At 33.5% G+C, this 22,964-nt stretch overlaps 1 protein-coding gene across 1 annotated transcript in view; it reads left to right on the top strand.

Annotated features, from left to right (window-relative positions):
• The window catches only part of Lrp4 (LDL receptor related protein 4), a 1,066,574-nt gene that overhangs the window by 903,089 nt on the left and 140,521 nt on the right, over positions 1–22,964 (top strand). The window contains exons 20-22 of the mRNA XM_085821440.1: positions 14,220–14,351; positions 18,347–18,484; positions 20,719–20,977. Coding sequence (XP_085677566.1) covers positions 14,220–14,351; positions 18,347–18,484; positions 20,719–20,977 — 529 coding nt within the window. The remainder of the gene's footprint in view (positions 1–14,219; positions 14,352–18,346; positions 18,485–20,718; positions 20,978–22,964) is intronic.

The following is a 22,964-nucleotide window of genomic DNA, read 5'->3' as shown; positions in this document are numbered from 1 at the left end:
TTTAAAATTTATTATTTTTGTTTTGAAAAAAAAATACTTTTGAGTATTGTTTAAATAAATGTTCTGGCTCCGTTCGCTGTTTTCAGATCAAGCATTTGGCCCACAGGATATTTGAGTTTGAAACCACTAATTTACAACACGAAAGCTCGCAGTTCATCATATTTAGGTGGCAAGTTATCATCCTTCACATTTTAGTTCTGACGCCACTGTAAGATTATTAGTTCTTTCTTAGCATTAAAACTGAGAAATCGACTATGTCTTAGACGGGATTCGAGCCACAGGCTTTCAGATTGTCAACTTAACCAGTAAGCACCTGTACTGCGAGAGTACAGATGCAAGGAAGTGTAATATTTTCACACATGGTTAGTTAAATTTGATTGTTTTACTTAGATATGGTAATGCGCTCAATGATTGTAGGCTTAGACCCAGATGGAATAGCGCAAATATTACAAAGGCAGGACAAACATTGTCAAAAACCTCCACCTGATATGTAAATTATAAAAAATTCCTTCTGCGGTTCTCTGACTCTTGATAAAGGTCAGCCTGATAATTCCGAATTTCTGTGAAATGCGGAAAGATGTATTTCTTCGAATCTTCTTGCTCAAACTAAAAACTAGATATTTTGAATAAGTCAATTTTTTATTCAAACTCCTTGTTAGCCTGAAATGTAAAATAAGCATCCTTGAATTTTATAATTTATTAATCTTTACTATGAAAAGAATTTTAAAATTAGTTACAGATTGTTATATAATTAATTATAAAATTAATTATTAAACTTTTATGAACCATTTGCTAAAATTGAATAAATCTGAGCTGGCAGATTATAGAAATCTGAATAATATAACAGATCAAAATATAACAGTAGCTTCCAAGAATAATTGTTTTCCAGCATTTTTCAATCCCACTTCTACTCATTGATTTAAAATATAATTTTAAGCCCCTTAGGTATTGTGTAACCCAAAAATATCTTCTTTCTTATTAGCCTTTTCTTAAATAAAATACAGTTCTTTTGTTAATACCCACACCCCTCTTCTTCTGATAGACAAATACTATATCTGGTGCCTCTTTATTGGGAACATATTAAAGCCATTATATAAACATTTAGTTTACAACTTCAAAGCATGAAAGAGGACGTATAGGGGATTATACTGTCATCATCCTTGAAACTTTCTTCTCAGATTTTAAGATAAAAAGATAATTTCTTTTAACAACAGTATCAAATTTCGATTAGGTTGCTATTCACTGAACATTTTACAGCCGAGCAGCTACTTTTCCAATAAAACTTTATCTTAATTGTTAGATATTTTCTCCCAATAAACTGCGAAGAAAACTCAACACGTTTTTGGAAGAATGAAGCAAATTAAAGAGCGTTCTGGATAAGAATTTGCCAATTTTTTTTTTTATTTAACGCTATTATTCATACAAAATAAAAAATTACGTCTAAATATTGATCAGTTATTTCAATTTCGATCTGCCCAATTAAATCGCTGTGTAATTTATTTTTGGCTTATATTCCTCTCACTCTCCTGATAACACATTCGCATAAATTTCACTTGCTTATAAAGACAAGGGAATTTTGGGGGCTCGAATTAATTTTGTTTTTCTATCTCTAATCCCTTTATCTTGTTCTGTGCTTTAAGTCATCTTTTTGGAGTTATTATCCAAGAACTTTCTTAATTCGACGAACTGTCGATTTTGAGGAATATGTAAGGATTTAATGTACAGGGTGATCTTTTTAAAGTGACAGTGTTTGGAGCGCCCTGTAGCGCAATCTAATAGCCGAAATGGCACCAAACTTAGTATTTAGACTATTCAAGAAATACAATCGTACAGTTAAATTATTAATGTTTATTTACTACATTAACTTCCCCGGTGAGGTATTAGACCACATTCAGTGTGAGCACCGTTCTCAGAAATAACACCGTGCATTCTGTGCACAACGTTCTCCACAGCCGTATGTAACATATCACGAGGAATATTCCGCACTGTCTTTGTTATGTTGTCCTTTAGAATAGACAAATTTGATACTCCACCAACATAAACTTGAGATTTCAAATAACTCCAGAGTCAAAAATCGCATGGCGTGAGGTCAGGGGAACGAGGCGGCCATGCAACTGGAAAACTGCGACTTATGATTCTATCATCAGTGAAGTTTTGGCGCAACAGCTGTTTTGCTTTATTACTAATGTGTGGCGGAACATCATCCTGCATAAAGATTGTCTGTTGGAGACGATTTCTTTGCTGAAGTTATGGAATAACAAACGTTTGCAGCATTTCGTGGTACTTTTCTGCATTTATGGTGCACGTTTGGGGTCCTGCCAGAGTAATGGTCTCAAAAACGAATGGCCCAATTACGAATTTGGCTGTGAAACCACGCCAAACAGTGACTTTTGGGGAATTTAAATGAGATTTCCTGCACGGTGTGGGGCTGCTCAGAAGCCCAAATTCGGTTATTTTGTGTGTTTACGGACCCCTTGAGATAAAAATGGCACTCCTCTCCCCACAGAATGCGCCATTGGAAAGCATCATCAATTTCTACCCTGGCAAGAAACGATAGAGCGAATGTCACTCGCTTATCATAATCACTTGGTTTGAGTTCGTGCAAGAGGCTAATTTGTAGGGTTAAAATCCAATAACGCGCCGCAAAACTCTCCATACCGTGGAATAATTCATGTCCAATTGTCGAGCAACACCCCGGGCGCTACTGGTACCAGCAATGGTTCCCTGCGATCCTTCGACAGTTGCAGTTGCCACATCAGTTATTACATCTTCTGATACTGGTTTACGTCCTCTTCCAGCGCGAATGGTTAGTAACCCCGTTTCCTCGAACTTTTTAATAATTTTCTTAAGACAATTTAGCGATAAAGGCCCTTTCGTACTTTTTTCTGGTTCGAAATTGCCAAAGAGCTGCGGATGCGTTACATCGATTCATGTAATACAGCTTCCCCAGTAACGCGCGTTCCGGTAACGTGAGAGGCATGTCCACTGGAGCTCATTTATTTCAGCTGAGATTATTTGTCGGAGCTGTCTACTGCTTGTTTTTATAGCCCCTATTACTGGCGCTGTCATCGCACAACATTTGCATTTTTCTTTGATACCCGTGTTTTATGCTAATTCTCGTTATTGTAAGCTACAGCAGCGCCACAAAATGCCCTAGCGGCGATTTTTGGAACTATTTTTTTTCACGGAATCCTTTTTCCATGTCTTGATTAGTCTAAATACCGAGTTTGGTGGCTTATTAAGGCCTCAGCATTCTTATTTTATCACTTATGCCTCTTGACCTACTGGATCCTTCATTTCGTCGATACAGCAGCTTTTGTTGCCAGAATCTTTCTACGACCATGCTCATATAAACAGGTGGCGGCTTACTGCTCCGCATGACCATTTATCTTGCACAACTTGACAATTCGACCTTTTTTGATGATGGGTCATTTCAGTGTAAAGTCTCCGAGCGCCTGTTAACGGCATTACTAGATCTAAAAAGGGAACTCTGAAGTGATGATAAGAAAAACCATCAAATCATTCAACTGCTGCCTGTTTTATAATAGTTGCATTGTGAAAACGCTCGCAATGATCATAGTATTCATTGGTCACAAAATCTTAATTATTTACATACTTCAAAAGAGGAATTTCCATCCCAGATGCAATTTTTGCATACAGAAAGCAATCAAAATAGAAAAGTTACATTTGTTTCACATTCAAACTGGTAAATGATAATTTATAAATTTATTTGCGTTATATAAAATACTATCAGTCGACATTACCTAGGATTAACCCTCTTGACCTATATCTCTATCCTCATTCTACATAACTGATAATTTATTTATAACGTATAACTGATAACGTATAACTGATAATTTATAAACGTATTCCGTCAATAAGGTTTTAATTGCAAAATCTGAAATTCCTACTTGAAGTCTTTGTGTAGCAAATAGAAATAATTAGGCTGTCTTCATAAAAATGTTAACGACGTTACTTCGGGCAGAAAGGCGAAGAGATTTAATTTTCTTCCTTTACCTGATAAGAAAGAAAGCGAAAAGAAAATGGAAATCTGAATATATTATCCTTTGCATGCACTTCGTATCTGTTTGTTGTAGAATTACCATAAGAATGGCATCTGAGTCCCTGAAATGGAATTTACAAATCTTCGAGATCTCCCCGAGAAAATGAAAGAATACAGACGCTTAGCGAGAAAAATTTCATTTTGTTATTGTCTCATTTCTTAAACAAGTTGTATGCAAAATGCTGGAGATTTTTAAGTGACGCATAGAATTAATTATAATCTTCATTAAACCGAGAAAAATTTCATTACCGTTCTTTTCCGATCCCACCAGTAGCAAATAAAATTCAAAAGCGCCATCTGGTGTATGCGACCAAAAGTGATTAAGATCCCTAGCGTTTGTGATCTTACCTTTAGGTACGTTTATTTTGTGCACTGGTGTTATTTCCAAATCTTACAAGTTAAGTGTTCAGTTTGCTTTTAAATATCACATACAAAACATTAAAACAGAGAAATAATAGATTTTTAATTTATTAAAACTGAATATTTTAATTATGCCTAGCCATATCGCTTTTTACAAACTTTTTTTTTTCTGTAGTAAATGTCGTTCGAAAGAACGTTCCCAAAGCTTTATCAAAATTACAAATTATGCTCATCTAATTCTTGAAATAACATTTTGTTTTTGATTTAGAGCTTAAAATATCATAATGCTATTAAGTAATTATTCATATTAATTATAAAATTTTACTTCGCTACAAATTAATTACTCTTAGTGTAGAGAATATTAAATTTCTGTAGCAGGAAATATGAAAACCCAACTGCACCCTCGCTGGCGTTCATACCTCGTCTCTTCAGATTACCTAACTGATTATACTAATTAAGTAAAACAATAAGAATTTAATCACAGAACGATATTCAGTTTTAAACATTTTAGAACAAATTAATACATTACTTCATTCAGTAAACAATACAAAAAGAAAGCGGACGTTTTCTCTAACGAAACAAATGTTATTCAAATTCTGTTATTCAAATTTTTTCGATAGCGTTTACATGTCTGCAAGAGGAATTGGTTGTCGAACAAATTTTATATGCGAAGTCAGAAACTTCTGGATGTAGCTACGTATATAAATGGCAGAAATATATCACTGCAGTTTGGCGAAATGATTCAAAGAAATTAAATGACTCCTGCTGTTGACGAATACGAAACTGTAAGTTATTATATTAAAACAAAATTTGAAAGAGCATATTTTGCAGTGTAATCAGTAGCCATGGTTTATTATAATTAAGAAACCGTTAAGAACGAGATGTAAACGAAAATGTGTTGTGTAACATGGCTAAATACAGTAATCTAAATGCGCCCATTTTTGTCTTCTGAAATCATTCACTGTTGCAAGCACAAATAAGCATGTGTGATTCTGACTGATATATTTTCTTTATTCAGTGCATTGATGAATTCCATTCTTCTTATCTTATTCTATTTTAAAACTCTTCATAGCACAAAAATAATATATTCAGTACTGGTATAGTACATTTTTTATAGTCTCTTTAGTTTAAGTTATAAGACAAAATTTCTTCCATGTGTACTGTTTCTACTTTTCTCACGTGTATGACAGTACCATTAGAACAAGTCTACGAATTTTATCTTGGAGAGTAGAAAAAGAATACGTCTATTATTATCATATGCCTTTGGCACCTCATGGGTGACAACGTGATTTGGCTTATTTGCGTCCAGCTTTAAACCAGAATCTCCCGGGGCACGCATCTAAACATCTTCCATCCCTCTTCCATATTACCAAACCACTCGAGAGGACTTTTGGGTCACTTTAAGCGCCCATTGCCGGAAAGAAACTATACATTTACAAATATTCAGGCCTTCTCTTGGATACAAAGCTGGGCCCAATGATGTGGACAATCAACAATGGTAGTTACAATGTTTCTCGCTAAATTCTTAGGTTTTTGGAGCACATCACCTCTGGATTACTTCCAGAGGCCGTTTATAGCGTTCGTTGAGATCTGTCTGTCTATGCGTAAAAAGTACATAACATCCAGTTTTCACCCATTACTTCCTTTTTACTGTCTTTGGTGAAGAAAAACTGTCTTGCTTGGGCAAAGTGAAGCTCCTACTTTGGCAAAAACATGTTTTCTTCCTGTGATCGTGTGACTGCATTTAGGGGCTTTGTGTCCTGAGCATTTTTAAAGACTTCCGGATACTAGAACATTGCTGTTCATATAAATGCGTAGAATTGAGGAATGACAGCATACAACAAATTTTGCATTACAGCATGGTGGAAAGTGATTTTTATAGCCTTGACATTTCATTTTTTACAAGTGAGTATCATACAAGTGAGAAAACTAGAAACAGCACACACATGTCCAAAATCTAAATACTTTTGTTTCCTAAAATTAAATATTGTTGCAACTTAAGGGGAGGAATACATTAATTTAAATGGAATTATTGAGGTTGTAGCTAAAAAAAAATAAGAAATGGATGTGGAAAATTAATCAATACTACACAATTGAAATAAAACACTCAAATCGATTAATCGTTTCTTTATAAATTGTGTAGCTTAATATAATTGATTGACTGATGTTTCACTGTATTATCGTGGATACATAGAAAGTTCTCTTATGGGTATTTGCGTACTTGTGAATTCAGAATAATTTAAAATTAGGACGAAAAGCAACTTCAGATTGATGCAGATTATCAATAAGTTCAATCAACCAATCTAAAATTCGAATTTAAATTAAATTTAATTTAACAAGTTTAATTTCGAATTTTCCCACTAGCATATTTCGCTTCTAGGTTACATTCAGGGGAAAGTTTTCTTATGTAAGCAATTCTGGATTTTCCAGGCAATGCCGAATGTTCTTGGAAAAAAAAAAAGGCTCTCGGTTTCATAACACTACGATATACATCACATGAATTCTTTTAAATAATCTATTACATATAGCAGTAACTAAACTGCTAATCCAAGCAGCAAATAATCAAATGACGAACAAGCTTCTTCTGATTCCCAATTAGATATTTTAAATTAAAAGCAATGCATTTCTTCTTGAAAGCAAGAATAGAACTTATTACAGATGTTTCCTGTTTGTGTTTTAATGCCTGGAATACTAAAATATAAAATACTAAAAGAAAAAATTCTAGAACCAAATTAATCGCATTCATCCAAAGTCCAGCATTGTTAATTCAAATATACATATGTATCTTAGTAAAATATTTCTTGAGATTCATCATAAAAAGTTAATGTACTTCATCCTTAGTCACTTTTAATCGCTATATTTTCCTTAAAAAGTGAAAATTATTAATCTGTATATCTTTTTGTTTTCCGCCTTCCCCTCCCAATTTCGGAACGTAGAACATAACGATACATCTTTTTATAAACGAAGAAAATGACAACAAAAATTTTATTAAATTATTACAGGCATTTTAACTATTATTATAAATTTTATTGGAACTTAATTTCAGAAATTATATTTTCATTGCAATTAATTATGATATATTAGTTAGAAAGTTTCTAACCATTTTGTAACCATATTCTCCATTGTAATGTTTTCGAAGTTTTCTTGTAGGAATGCATTAAGGGAATGTCAGTAACAAGAGAAAATTATATTCAGGCTAAACGCATCCTTTAAGTATAAGTTCTGTTATGGTTTTTAGAAATACGCTTGCTTGCAACTGTTAGGGTTAAGTCTTCAGACCTAATGCTATGAACCGTGTCATTAAAATTGCAGTCAGTAAGATACTGAAAAAAAAAAAAAAAAAAAAAAAAAACTTATGATTCAAGCATTTCCGTGCTACAGTGTTGATGTTGAAAATTTGCTCTATTTAGAAAGGCTCTTTCAAACACAGCAGAACAACTCGTAGAAATCTTAGGGACATACAATCACTACGATCGACCTTATGCACGGGCCTGATTTGCGAGAAATCTTCATTAATGGCATCATTTCTCCACAAACACTTAGTGTGTTTATTACACTATTACAACTATTTACAAACAATTAGCGTCTCCTCTCTGCTGTAGTAACTCTGTAGTTATACCTAGCTATATGTTAGGATCACAGAAGATGAAGATGTAGAAGCTATTAGGAATTTTATTTCCAAGCAAGAGTCGTGCAAAATGTACAGTGTTTTCTGCCAGATTAAAATTCCGGACCTTCCAGCTGGTAGCTTGACGTGCTTTCACGAAGACGTGCGTGACATCACGAAAGCACATGGTAAAGAGTTCGAAAATACCTTACAAAGAGTGGTACTTCTGTGTCCACGTGAAGTTTATTCGAAGTTGAATGTTTCCTTCAGTGCAAGGATCCAACTGCATAAAGTGATGTTGCGTGCTTGACTGATTTAACAAGACATAAATATTTTAAACTATTCTTCCATACTTCCAGCATAATCGTCTAATTGTACTGTTGATAACAGTAACTCGTTGGCAAGTTAATAACAGTACCTCACTGAAATGCCTTCAAGCACGGTGATGTTTCAGTCCTGCTAGGCAATACAGACATACGGCTGGAATGACCCGCTAGATGTTACTGAAGCTGATAATGGAAAATGTTGCCTTACAAGCTGCGATATCCAGACTTTGCGCTAACATAAGGCTTTTTCAGCCAGTAACTTTTCAGTCACTTAACTGCTTCCTTTAGCAAGTTACGGTTACGTCAGTGAAGCTGAGATAAATATGATCTACATTGAAGCTGATTTTATCACGTCGTTCGAAGCCGATGATACATCACATACTTATGTTCCATACTGTCATAGATGCTGAGGATACCTACTTATGGCAAATATAGTTTATTAAAAATATGTGTTGATGACGTGACCATAACTAAACTGACCATAACTTCTCAATAAATCAAATGATCAGAATTTGTTTGGAAATTTAAAATACAAGCAATCCAGCATGTATAAGTTATTCTTTATGAAACTAATGTTCCAGTTGAACACAAAATTCAGAAAGCTTTTATAAATTAAATTTTACTACACATTTCCATAAACTTCTGCATGGCGTGTTCTATATTTTTGAATAATCTTAACAACAAATTTTCATCGTTTTTCTTTCGACTGTAGTTCAGACAGGGAAGAATGCTGTTCTTCCAGTGATCATGTGATAATGAATTTTCGACAAAAGATTGTCATACTCGTTTATTTGACTACGATTATTTAGTGACTACGATTATTTACCATCAGGTGATAAGTAAGTATGTAATGGATCGCGTGACGTAAAGAGCATCACTCCTCCAATCTCTTCTTTTTTCTAAATCGCAATTTCTTTCCTCCCCCCCCCAAATATTTTTTTTTTATTTTTTATTTTAAAGACTTTGTTTTAAACAAGCTTCCTTTAAAAAAACAGTCAAAGAAAATTATACACGGTATTCCTTTTTAAAAACCAATAAATAAATAACCGTAGTCAAATAAACGAGTGTGACAATCTTTTGTCGAAAATTAATTATCCGAAATATTGCATTCTTTCTGAAAATATCTTTAATACTGCTGACTGGCAAACTGCTAATTCTGAAATAATAAAAATAAAAATATGTGTTGATGACGTGCTTCTAAACTGACCATAACATTCTCAATAAATCAAATGATCAGAATTTGTTTGGAAATTTAAAATACAAGCAATCCAGCATGTATAAGTTATTCTTTATGAAACTAATGTTCCAGTTGAACACAAAATTCAGAAAGCTTTTATAAATTACATTTTACTACACATTTCCATAAACTTCTGCATGGCGTGTTCTATACTTTTGAATAATCTTAACAACAAATTTTCATCGTTTTTCTTTCGACTGTAGTTCAGACAGGGAAGAATGCTGTTCTTCCAGTGATCATGTGATAATGAATTTTCGACAAAAGGTTGTCATACTCGTTTACTTGACTACGATTATTTAGTGACTACGATTATTTACCATCAGGTGATAAGTAAGTATGTAATGGATCGCGTGACGTAAAGAGCATCACTCCTCCAATCTCTTCTTTTTCCTAAATCGCAATTTCTTTTCTCCCCCCCCCCTAAATATTTTTTTTTTTTATTTTAAAGACTTTGTTTTAAACAAGCTTCCTTTAAAAAAACAGTCAAAGAAAATTATACACAGTATTCCTTTTTAAAACCCAATAAATAAATAACCGTAGTCAAATAAACGAGTGTGACAATCTTTTATCCGATTATAAATTAATTATCCGAAATATTGCATTCTTTCTGAAAATATCTTTAATACTGCTGACTGACAAACTGCTAATTCTGAGTTCTGTTACCAGCGTTACGAGCGAATCTTAATTTATATTTCAAATTATGATAGTAGTTCTAATAACAAAGAGGCTACCTCCCCGGGGTGCAGCACTGGCTTGATTCATATAATGTCAGGGCACTCTGAGGGAAAAGCATTTTGAGCTTGGAGGTTCCAGAACCCAGAGGGAAAACCGTTTGTACTGTTGGACCAAGGGAGGAAAGGCTATAGGCCACTGGGCTAATGGTATTGGCAGCGGGCGTAGCTTCGCCTCTTGACCCGAATTCCGTATAAAAACCACGGTATTGGTTGCGGTGCGCTGGCAAAGACATTCTGTGGTCATCACAGGTATTCCATGTCAAACAATCAGCCTGGGGACTGCCCGCGTAGTACTGGCTGGGGATCTTTGGCGACTAGTCAGATCTCCAAGCTTCGTAGATCTCGGCCCCGGTGAGACCTGAGAACCGGAAGTGGTAACCTCGCGGGCCCAGGAGGTAGCTGTGGTGTGTGATCTTTCAAATCTGCGAACTCGGATTGGGGGCCCGGGGTGGTAGCATAGGTGAACTTCCTTCCTCTCGAGGAACTTTTGACTAGCAGACCCTCCCCTTGCCTAATATAGGGGTTTTTAGTTGGGGCTAATCCGTGTAATGCCAAAGGCGGGGCACGTATACAAATATATTTGTATACGTGCAAATAAGAAGACATATAAGACTATTTGCACATCAGGGACAACAAATTAAGAAATGATAACGGTATACCTACCTTTCTGCTTGTATTATTTCAATGAAATGCAGCTTGATATAATTTATCACATACCTAGCCGTTAATTTGTATAAACATTTACAGATTTAATAAAATTTAAAAAAGGATTTCCTAATGCCATATATTAAATACACGGTTTTTCCTAGTAAAGAATCTGCAACGTTTTTATATTGTATTTTATACCAAATGTGGTTTATAGTTACCGAACAAAAATTCTGTTCCCGATCATTTTTTAAAGGATGTAATACTTTGAAATAATATGTGATATACAGGAATAAATTTCAAAGAAAACTGAATAAATAAATCGAAATAAATGAAACATGAACTCGAATTTAAAAAAAATATAGATACCTTTTTTCTGGTTTATTTCTTTATTACGATAAATTCTTAAACAACACCCCACCAGTAAAACAATGCTAAAATCCTTCTGTACTAGCAATGCGGCTCGGATTCACATCCAAAAGAATGCCCTAGCTATATGTGATATTCTTGAATTTTACAGTGAGTAACGTGCGTACGAGAAAGCTGACTTTAAAAAGTTTTTCATGAAGCCATCCTTTTCCTTAGACCTCGCCTGCTTTGTCATAATACAGTCATATCCATAAACAACGTCAGTTTTTTCTTTTTTATTTTTTAAATTCTGAATCTTATAATATAAATTGAAAAATTACAATAATTTTTAGATAGTAATCAAACGAATTGTCCTTTCGCTTGTGTGAACTTTGATTTTATTAAAAGGCCTTCGTTCCCTTTGATAGGGTCTAGTAATTTGTTTGTAATGATCTAAAATCTTTTTTCCCCTAATTGTTGCGTTGAAATTAAAAAATGATCTTATGTCACTTTTACTCGCAGTGCATTTCATTATCTGGGTCTTCCAAAAGCACTTTAATGGCGCCACCAACGGCACTTTCTATGTCTTTCTTCCACTAAATGGATTATTTGTAATCGATACTTCTATTGATATTGATTATCGCTTAGCATTCTTTTTAACTCCGATGTTCATACATTGCCAAAAGTCACGCTGTATTAATAGCCTTGGCAACTGCTTTCTCAGTCTTTTGTGCTTCTGTTTTCTTCATATTTTGCTTTTTTCTCCCCTCCCCCGCATTTCTCACATCCGTCTCTCCCCTACCCTTATACTCGATATCAAAAGTGCAGGTGCGTGTTGTGATAGTTGAGTGAAAAACACTTTGCGTTGCAAAACGGCGTTTTGCTCACTATAGAATAAATGCTGGGTTTAATAGTGCAAGGCAAAGCGGAAGAAAAGAGTCCATTTATTATTCCGAGTGTCTGAGATATAAAGTGGAACAACGATACTGAAAAGTATTTATTCTTGAGTTCATTCATCGGGTACATGAGAACTCTTTATCGCACGAAATATACAATAGAGATAATGATATTTTGATTCGATAAGATTAAATTTGCCTCATCAAATATGACAGTATTAAAAAAAATTCATTTTATGAATATATAATTTGTATTTTCGGAGCGTCAGTGAAATCCGGAATATAACATTGTGAAGAAATACTAAATTTATTTAACTAAAACTGTTATGAGTTACAAATTACGCATAAGTGCCATGTAGACTGCATGTTAGTGAGAAAGAGAAGGTTTGAATCATCATCACTTTGACAGATTTGTAAATTAATTAGTTTTTGTTAATGATTATTCTTCTAATAAACAAATTTATGCAATATGACCAGTTATATTTGTGTTCCTCTCTTTTCTCGTTAAGATAATATTTGCAAAATCGCGATTACACCTCAGCAGTATCTAGATCAAACAGAAATGTATTTTTCGCGAATAAGACCAGATTTATTTTTCAGAGTTATAGCGGGCATTGCTTGATGTGCTGAGAACCTAGAATCTATCATCAGCCACCTTTCATTATAAGAGAACCTTTCAAAGAGATAACATCTGTATTTCAGGAAGAATCTCTTTAATTGGCCGCACAGATCTTCCTTTAATTCGATTGGAAAATATAACTGCAGAAATTTATATGCATTGTAGGGTTTCCCTTATTTTGCATAACAAATTTATTTTAAGTTTGATGCCTTTACTGAACGTTATATTTTCATTTTGCAGCTGAGGATGATAGTTCGGTAAAACCATCGAAACTAGTCCTGTGAAAATATGAAAATATAACGCTGATTTTTGTTGTTTGACTTCTAAATTTGTTCGGCGTGTTTTTGTATCTTAAACATTGACTATGTTGTTCAGCCTTTGCAGGGAAGAGACCTCTAATTACTTATATATATTAATTACGCATATTTAACGTTGATAACATAGTGTTCAAAGCAGCTCTCATTGAAGAATGTACTTAGCGTCCTATGATCATTCTTAGAGCAGGGTAAGATTTTAAGGTACTCTCCGCTGAGTTCTTGAGTTTGCCTATAAACCATCGTATCTTGAGCCAGTCTTTGTAGAAAATTCGAATGCTTTAGGGGGCTGGGCCATTTGGGTGGAATAAACGTAATAATATTAGATGTCAGTTGAGATTACATGATTTGTTCTTCTTGGTTTAAGTTTTGATTAACAACACACTTAGGTTCTATAAAACATTAAATTTGTAACTGGTAGTGAGGGGAATTTTTAGAATATCCGCTTTAGTCTACTTTAAGTTTAGTAACTTTACAAATACAACTTACTATTGCTAAGAAGGCCTGAACTGCAAGGTAGAAAACACTTACCTTTAAGTTCTTTGATCTGCTTCCGAACATAGGCGAGCTTCTGAACCAGGTCATCAATGAGCCGGGAATCAGTGGCAGCCGAAGAAGGGAGCCTTTCTTCCAATAGAAATGACGGCTTCTAAATTCAGTCTTTTATAACTACTCGATTTGAGCCTTAAGTCTAGCAAATTTATCAGGATTAGGGACAGTTGAAAATGTTGAAGGAACGGGATCATGTACCACGGGGAGTAAAATATTCATATTCATCAATGAAGAATCTCTGTGAGACGTATGAGATTCCAAATTCTCAGATATAATTCTGAGAGAACCTTCACACACAAGAACGCAAAGCGGAATGCACATTGATAAGAGGGGGAAAACACTTCTATGGTTTGTGTTCTGCATTCTGGCTCTTTATAACAGCAAAAGTGCATTTTTTAGGAATAGTATATACTTCTAAAATGTCTCATGTACCGCTGCAATTAGCAATTATCTAAGTTTCCAAAATTAAATAAAAATATGTTTTGGTTAATAATTTTCATAACTGTTTTTCTTTCCAGTTAACAGTGAGTGCAAAATCAATAATGGAGGATGTAGCCACCTGTGTTTAATGGCTCCGAAACCTAAAGGATACTCTTGTAAATGTCCTACTGGTATTCTGTTACAAAGTGACGAAAAGACTTGCGCTAATGGTAAGTCAAAAAAGCTCTCTCTTCCTTAATAGTTTTGTAGAGGATTATACAAATTTAAGTTTATATTTTGTAGGCTAAGTATATAGATTGTAATACTTTGTATGAAAGTTTAGAAAAGAAAATTTTGATAAACTATACATAATTTTTTAAATGTTCAATTTTTTTTTTTTATTTTGAGAAAATAGATGGAAGATTTTTATCTCGATCTCTCGCTCGTCTTTGTTTCCGAGTACATTCAAAATGATTCTTTTTTGCTGTTTTTTCCCTTCATCGAGCACATGACTTGTAAATCACATGCCATCACCCTCATGACTTTTCCTTTAAATTCCATGGCTTCTGGTGCTTTTTATATGCTTTATATATCTTTTAGTAAGATGTCCCTTCCCCTTCCCGCGCGAAGGTCAGGCTGGATGCCGGTACACAGTAAAAGTATATTCTATGATGTAAGACATGTAAATCCAGAAGTATATTTCGTTAATTAAGTATTATCACGTCGACCGTGAAATTGCTCCCAAGACGCGCGATTTAGTAATAGTTATGATAAGCATGACGTAACAACTTATCCATAACATATGCACTGTTGCTTGATGCAACTTAATTTATTCTCGATAAGTCACTTTTATGAATATTGCTTTTTACATTACTTGTTTTAAGAACATGATTTGTTTTTATGAATATCACATAAATTAACTGTTATTGCTGTATTTTTCAATGTAACGTTTATATCTGTATATTTATGCGAAACTTTCAAATTTGTTCATTTGGCCTTGCCATTACATGTTTGCAATGTTCGCAAGAGGAATGAAATTCAAACCATTCAAGCCCAAAAAAATTTGAGTCTGCGTGCATAAAATTTGCCCTCCATCGCAAGTCATTTCTAATGAATAGTTCAGAGGTCAAGCAATCCTTTTTTTAAAAAGCGTATTATATAATAAAGAAATGACATGCTTAAATAATAAGAAGTCGGTATGCAAATAGGTAATTTTATATAGGCGTTAGCACCACAGACGGCGCTTATTCGTGCATCTTCAATTGACCAAGAAGGAGAAATAACGTGTCGTTCCCGGTCCCTTGAAAGGTAAGGATTCTTCCTAGTTTACGTCCCTTATAATTTCTAGAAAATTTCAAAGCGGTCAACATTCTGCTCCTTACAAGATTTAACGAAGATGGAAAAAGCAAAATAGAATTTAAAATCTCTCTGCCATCTGTATGTTGGCAAGAAGCTTTTTCTATGCCTCCATGTTCTTTCTATTCCATTTGTCAGTTTGCAAATTGATGCTATGACGAACCTCTAAATAAGCTTTTTATATGCATCCATGTTCTCTCTATTGCATTTGCCTTTTTGCAAATTCATGCTGCAGTTAACCTTTAAATGTGGAAACCTTCCCTGCTTAAAATATAGTAGCATTTAAATATAGTAAATATAGTACTTAAAATATAGTAGCTATCTGAATAAACTGTATGTCATGTCTTAATCCGCTCTTCAATTATGTGTTCTCTTATGATAAATGCTACACAAAATAGTAGCTTGTCCGATTCCCTTTCATCCATCCCCAAACACCACTACCCCTCAACTGCAAGTCTTACTGTCTATTCACTTCTCAAATTTATTTTTCATTTGTCTTTCCAATACCACTTATTTTCTTTGATAGCAACTCTATATAATCTAAAATAGTTCCGTTAATAATTCGAAGCTAAATAATACTTCTCCTGAATAGCCCCAGGTTTTGTCCCTCTGACCACCTCATACGTTTAGAATAATGCTTCATCCTCGTTCAGCTTACTGTTACAAAAACATGATCCATGGCGAATTGACTCACATTTTGAGTCCCACATTTTTTCCTGTCTAATTTTTCCACATAAACAAATAAAATCATCTTTGATATTTTTAAGATACATCTCATTTGAAATTAAACTTTTCATATGCATATTTCCCCTTAATTAACCGTGGTAAAATACAATCACATGAAATCCAGAATAATAAAAGAAATAAACGAAAAGAAAGCAATACATTTGAAAAAATTGACGTTTTGTTTTAAAACGTGCGGGATTGTGGCAAAATTGCCGAAACAGTGTATTCTAGAATTTTCTGGGTTATCAGAAACACAAACATTCAAAAACCTGAAAATGAAAAATTAGGGAAAAAAGTAAACTTAGAATGATGTAAAATTTTTTGGAAGCTTTTTGGAAGGAGGATAAGAGAAAAGGAAGGAAACCGGGGGTGAAAAAAAAGGAAAGCTCTTGCTAATAAATGTATAGAAAAATATATAAGCGGTGCAAAAACGAACGTATATAGCACCAACTGTTAAGTGAAACAATAATGAATCGTATAAAAGCTAAGCTATTAAAATTTCGAATGAGTTGGAATTATCAAAATTCGAATATTTCATCTTTGTCAGATTTGATTACAGTTTTCTCGACAGATCGACAAACTCTCGACGCCTCTGTTCTGTCTATTGATTTTCCTATAAAACTGTGTTGTATCTCCCACATTTGCATTTTTGTATTTAGTTACTACTAAAGAAGAGTGTCTTAGGCATACTGCTTTCAAAAACGGTAAAGGTTTGCTCAAATTTGAGCAAGTCTAAGACTGTTATTTACCTGATTTTCACAGTGGTGTGTTTCTGCTCCAGTTAAGTATAAAAACAATTACTGTTTATATTACACTAAGCAATTTCAATTTATAAATAAAGTGTTAGTAGCATAAAATACTCATGTTACTAAAAATATGTAGAGCGATCAGTTTCTTAATACATCTAAGTACAATTAAAATGCATTTACTTGAATGGAATGCACGTCATTTTGTGTCAGATTTAAAAACTGAAAACAAAATGCAGATATGTTAATTCAAACTGCCAAGCGAAAACAAGAGTGCCTCTTTAATTCCTAGAGCTCATTCTTTTTTTTTTTTTTTTTTCAAATTAAATTTAGGAATTGATGCAAAGCATTTTTATGTCTTAACTTCGTTTTTTGTCAGCTCTTTTTCTAGTCACATCTCATCGAGAAGATAAATTTTAATAACAAAAGCTCAAAACATAATACAATGATCCATTCCTTTAATTTTTAATTTCGCAAAGAAAATTAATATAATAATAGGTTTGATAGATCCTAACCTACTATTTTAAAAGCTCTCGAACCTTCGAAACATATATATACTCTTGCTGTTTTTAATTTAGTTTATTTTTCCCACTCTTTATTCAATATAAATTTTAACAAAATAGGACTATTCTTAATGTTCATGCTTAACACTTCATATCCTCAATGACACTCGGAGACGTTAAAATGCAAAAAATTGCACAAAGAAAACAACCTCGAAAGAGCTTACATCTGAAACAATTTTAATACGCTAACGACAAAAAGTTATTTTTAAACTCTATGATTAAATCTTGGAAAGGAACCGAGCTTAATTACAAGACAATATAAAAAACCGACACCATTAAAGAATTTTTGTTTCGATGAACCTCGCGTCAAGTTGTGGAAATGCAGACTTCATTATGTATGGAAATTAAAACATTGAAGCTCTATTCAGCTATTTTGAAGATATTTAACATTTTTTCCCCACCAATAACTGCAGAAATTCACATTTTTCTTTTAATCCCTGTCATAAGTAAAAAAAAAGAAAACTGTTTTTTAATGATTTTTTTCATTTACATTTTAAAGACTTTGCCTATACAAAATTGAGTGTTGCTTTAAAAGCAAATCGGAAAAAAATAAGATTTTGACATTTAATTATTTTTTTATAAATTTTTTCATGTTTTATGCTATTTTTTATGTTTTAAGCAATCTAGATTCAATTTTATTTTTTACTGTTAGTAACACTAAAAAAATAATAAAAACAAGAATTAGACATCTTATAACCACTAAATTATAAAAAATTAACTTTTAGTTAGCATTACAAAATAGTGCATTTTTGAGTTACTTAGTTTAAATTTCATTCATTACTTTATTCAATATTCAAGTAATTAATCATATATTTTGAAATTTTTTGCATTTAGGTATGAATAATTTTCTGATTGTCGCAAAACGGACTGATATTCGCAAAGTTTCTTTAGACGTTCCTTACACAGCTGATGTTGTCCTTCCGATCAATAATCTCAACAACGTTATTGCACTGGATGTGGATACAAAAGGCGGTAAGAGAAATGTTAATTTTTTAGAATGAATTAAGAAAACACAGATCTACTTTGTACAACGAACTTAATATATTCCGCGAAGACGTTCATTACATATAATTTGTTTCAGTAAATCGGTTCACAAACTTTCAGTAGAGGCAGAGTACACCTAGACAATGTAGTCGAGGCTTTCCTGGCACGGTGAAAGGAAGAACGTAAAACAGGGTAAGAAAACATGTTTATTATGCTTAGTAACGCAGAAATCAAGAAATAAGAACCAAAATAGACAATGATCATCATCCAAAGATGATGTTCGAAATTACGATCCTGGGCCCTAATGCAGGCCTCACATCTCCGACACATGGATGATCTGACTTTCTGGAAAATACCATACATGCTCGGACTTCTCCAGCAGTTTCCATGATGCGTGCAGCTCTTCTAACAGGGGTTTTGTGCAGTAATATCTTTATGTACCCCCAGAGGAAGAAATGAAAGTGAGATTTGGCAATCTTGCTGGCTAATGCACCGTACCACACCTGCTGATCCCATGTTGAGGATATGTTTCGAACACCTTCTTTGATGATGATCGTCTGTTTTATTTCTTATTTCTTGGTTTCCTCTGCCCTTAGCTTAATAAACATATATTCTCACCCCGTTCACGTCCTTCCTTTCTTGTGTTTTGTGTCGTCACTACTGCGCCAGAAAAGCGTTTCCACCATGCACTGCTATGTGTTTTTCCATCGTCTACGTGTACTCTATCTCTCCTGAAAAGTTTGTAACCGATTTGCTGAAACACTCTGTAGAACCTATTTTCTACAATTTTCATGGAAAATATTTATACCATTTCTAAAACTAATCAGTGTTAAACGATGTTAGAAATCAAACGATGTCAGAAACTGATTAATTTATGACTTACAGAAATATTTACATATCTGGGTACTTATGTAGTCTTACAATTTTTTAGTACAATTTAGTGTGAATCTTCCCAGACTTCCACTGAAGTCCTTCTCTGGAAGAATGGAAGTCTGGTGGAAACTAGAGGTGGAAGACTAGACGACAGCCGTTCTTGATCTTCTTACCTATCTGCTGTTGGATTTTTCAGAACGCTAGGAAGAAGTTGTCGGAAGTACTCTTTCTCTTTTTGAGGTAGTCTAAAAGTAGCGTACGGAATTGTTATTGAACGGATGAGCCATACTTCATCTCATGCTGTTGATTGTCTGTGACTTGGATTTCGCCTTCCTTTTAATTAAATAAATTTTAGCTTAAGTATTTTCCTTTATAGTTGATCAGTCTAACTTCAATTTATCTAGAAGGTTCTTGGTAGTTGCAATAGTTGAGGACCATTCTTCCACCAAAGAAAACTTCCGTGTGGACTTCCTTAAGTTCCTAGCGAAAAAAAGCTTAAACATCATCAGAAGTAGTGTGTTAAGAAAATTGCTTATTTGTGCCTTCCTTTGTTCGTAAGCTTTGTTCACGAGCAGGTCATTTTTTGCATTTGCTTACCGTTAAAACAAGAAGTAAATCGAATTCGAACTCTTTTTATTATGCGACGGCATTTGCATGCGGTCTTAAATGCCAGACGTTCATTATGTGAACCTTTCATTATGTAATTAAGAACTGTATATGACTTATTCTGTTGTGGTCGTAAGTTATAAAATAAAAAGCGTATTTAATGCTAGCATAAGTAAAACAAATTTATGCTTATTTCTGATAATTTTATATGATCTTATTTTCCTCTTCATTACTGTGATTTGATTTTCTCCACGACAAAGCTGACATAAAGAACGTCTTCTATCACGATTGCGTCTTTTGACAGAAAAACATACCGTATCACGAACTACAGCATAAACCACAATAAGAAGCATAGGAACGAGCAAGGGGACATATTTCTTAGAATTATATTACCACTGAGGGACTGCATATCTTTCTTGAATATGATCATAAGGAAGCAAAGGGGGGGGGGAGTTTATTCTTATGAGACGGAAAAAACACGAAAGTTTTCTGCAGTTAACAATAATCTGTCAAAGTGAGGAAAGGCCCATGGCACAACCAAACAATAGTATACCAGTCACGCTCGAGTGAATAGAATTGGCAAAAGTAATTCAACAACAATACCATGCAATGATAAAAATGCTTAATATAAAAATATTGTTACTACAATATTTTTTATCATATTCAAATTTTAGTGTCTCAAAAAATATGTATGCGCAACAATCAATATCATTTTATTATAGTATTGAATATTGTACTTTCAGGGAAAATCTATTGGTCTGACACTGGACGGGAAAAAATTCAGCGTTCTGAGCTGGATGGTACACGTGTTGAAAACGTGATAGTCAAGGGTCTAGGATCAGTAGATTTTCTGGCCGTGGATTCTGTTGGTAGAAAACTCTATTGGACAGATGATCCACGCAAGTGTATTGAAGTGTCAGAATTGGATGGTCAGTCACGAAAAGTTTTAATCTGGAGTAATCTGGATAGTCCCCGAGCGATTGCTTTGCACTATGATCCAGGGTAAGTTTTGCAATGAATGAAATTTAAAGCGATTTGAAGCCCTTTATTTTTGACTATATAGTGGCTGTTTGACGATTTATAGATATTTGACTATACATAGTATTTTGACTAATACTTAATGTTGTATTTAATTAATTCTTGTTCCATTTTTTATTCGGATTCACATTCGTAGGGACAGAGTTGTACTCTAATCATTATTCTCATTTGGCTGGTCCCTAAATTTTTTGCATCAAAATCTGATCTTCCTGTATATTTAAGACAATCAGGTTTAAAATGTTTGTTCGAAAAAATATCCTTGTCATGAAACTTCAGCTGCTAGAAAGTTATCAAATGCATAATTAATTGAAATGATTACATTTAAAGCAGATCTTTTGCTATGAGTTACTATTTCTCAGTTTCTTCCCTCGGTCGGAATGCAATGATAATTGTCCATATCCATAAGCAAATAGATAAAATAGTACAAAGCACATTAAAGTATAAAACGCATCAAAAGTATTAATGCCCTGACACTAACAAAAGACAGAAGAAACGTCTTCGCAGGCAAAACAGGAAAACAGAAGCACAAATGTTGGGTAGTCAGATGACTATCCGATGCTCGTCCACACGGCATTTAGGCGAAATCCATTTCGAAAATGTTAAATCAGGTTAAATGATTCTATAGATAAGCTACTAGGGAAACAAAAAGAAGAGATGATTTGTGAATTTTCGAGTTACAAAACTGATTTGCTAAACTTTGCATTAAGCCAATTCTCGTAAAAGGAATGCTTTAAGCTTCTTGCAATCCTGTTTTGTAGTCGATCATGTGAAGTCTAACGAAGAGTTTTAATTACGATTTTAGTTAATTTATGCTTTAATATGAGTATTATTTATGCAGAAGAGCGGAATCTGTGAATTAGGAATCGTATAATTTTAACTATGCCTTTGCCAGGACATGAACCCAGGATGAATTACTGGATAAATATGCTGACTTTAGCACCACCAGAGCACACAGAAAAAATATCTTAACGCTTTTTAAGATTTTTTAACGCTGTTTCAAAATTAGAATTAACATCCTTTAGGGACCTCAATATCAGAAAATTTACTCTTGAAGCATTTAATTTTATGGACTCTGGTCAAATATTATATTTAAGAAATTTAGAATTGTAATAGGGTTTCTGTTTTCTGGAATTGTTTGTATGCTACGAACTCAATCCAAACAATTAGAAAATCCGCAAAATTAGGTTTGGATCATTTGCTGTAATATACATGAAAAAGGCCTAATTTAATAATTCTAATTTTTATTCATCGCATTTTATTAAAGAAACGAATTTAAAGTCAAAAATATATTGTTCCTTTTACAATGAAAAACTGGCACTTATTCTCAATAAAAAGTAAAGAACGGAAATCCTTTTTAAAAAAAATTCCCATTGAACACAGAAACTTTAAGAGAATGTGACTGCTTTAAGTTACCCTGCATGTTATAACGCTGCAAACGCATGCGAAATGCTCATTTAATCTATTTTTAGAACGCTATCTGATTATATTGAGTTCCTATGACTCATCTAATGTATGTATATACAATATGTATTCTAATTAAGCAAATATGCTTAGTATATTTTTAAGATACTAGCTCTCGTTGGACATCCATTTCGAAAATACTTCCTTAATTACCGATCAGTAAGTAAAATGATGAGATTAATACATGGTTTACCTACGATAGCCAAATAATTTTATGTTACCTACGATAGCCAAATAGTTTAATGAGTTACTAGATAGCAGATTAGTAACTCATTAAACAGAAAAATATCTGCTATCTAGTAACTCAAATTATTCACAATAGTTCTTCAAAAAGCCTATTTCGTATCATATTACTATAAAAATATTTTCAAAAAAAAGAGGAGAGAAAATCAAAAGAAACTATGTATTTAATTGCATCATATTACTTTTGTGATCTTATTTTTCACGGTGATTATTTTGAAGATAATTGATGGAATGCTAATTGGCTTGT

Source organism: Stegodyphus dumicola, chromosome 7 (assembly GCF_044657685.1).
Source record: "Stegodyphus dumicola isolate Sdum_Otavi_A_Nest chromosome 7, ASM4465768v1".
Taxonomy (NCBI): domain Eukaryota; kingdom Metazoa; phylum Arthropoda; class Arachnida; order Araneae; family Eresidae; genus Stegodyphus; species Stegodyphus dumicola.
The sequence above is the reverse complement of the archived record's forward strand: the minus strand, read 5'-3'. Positions and strand labels throughout refer to the sequence as shown.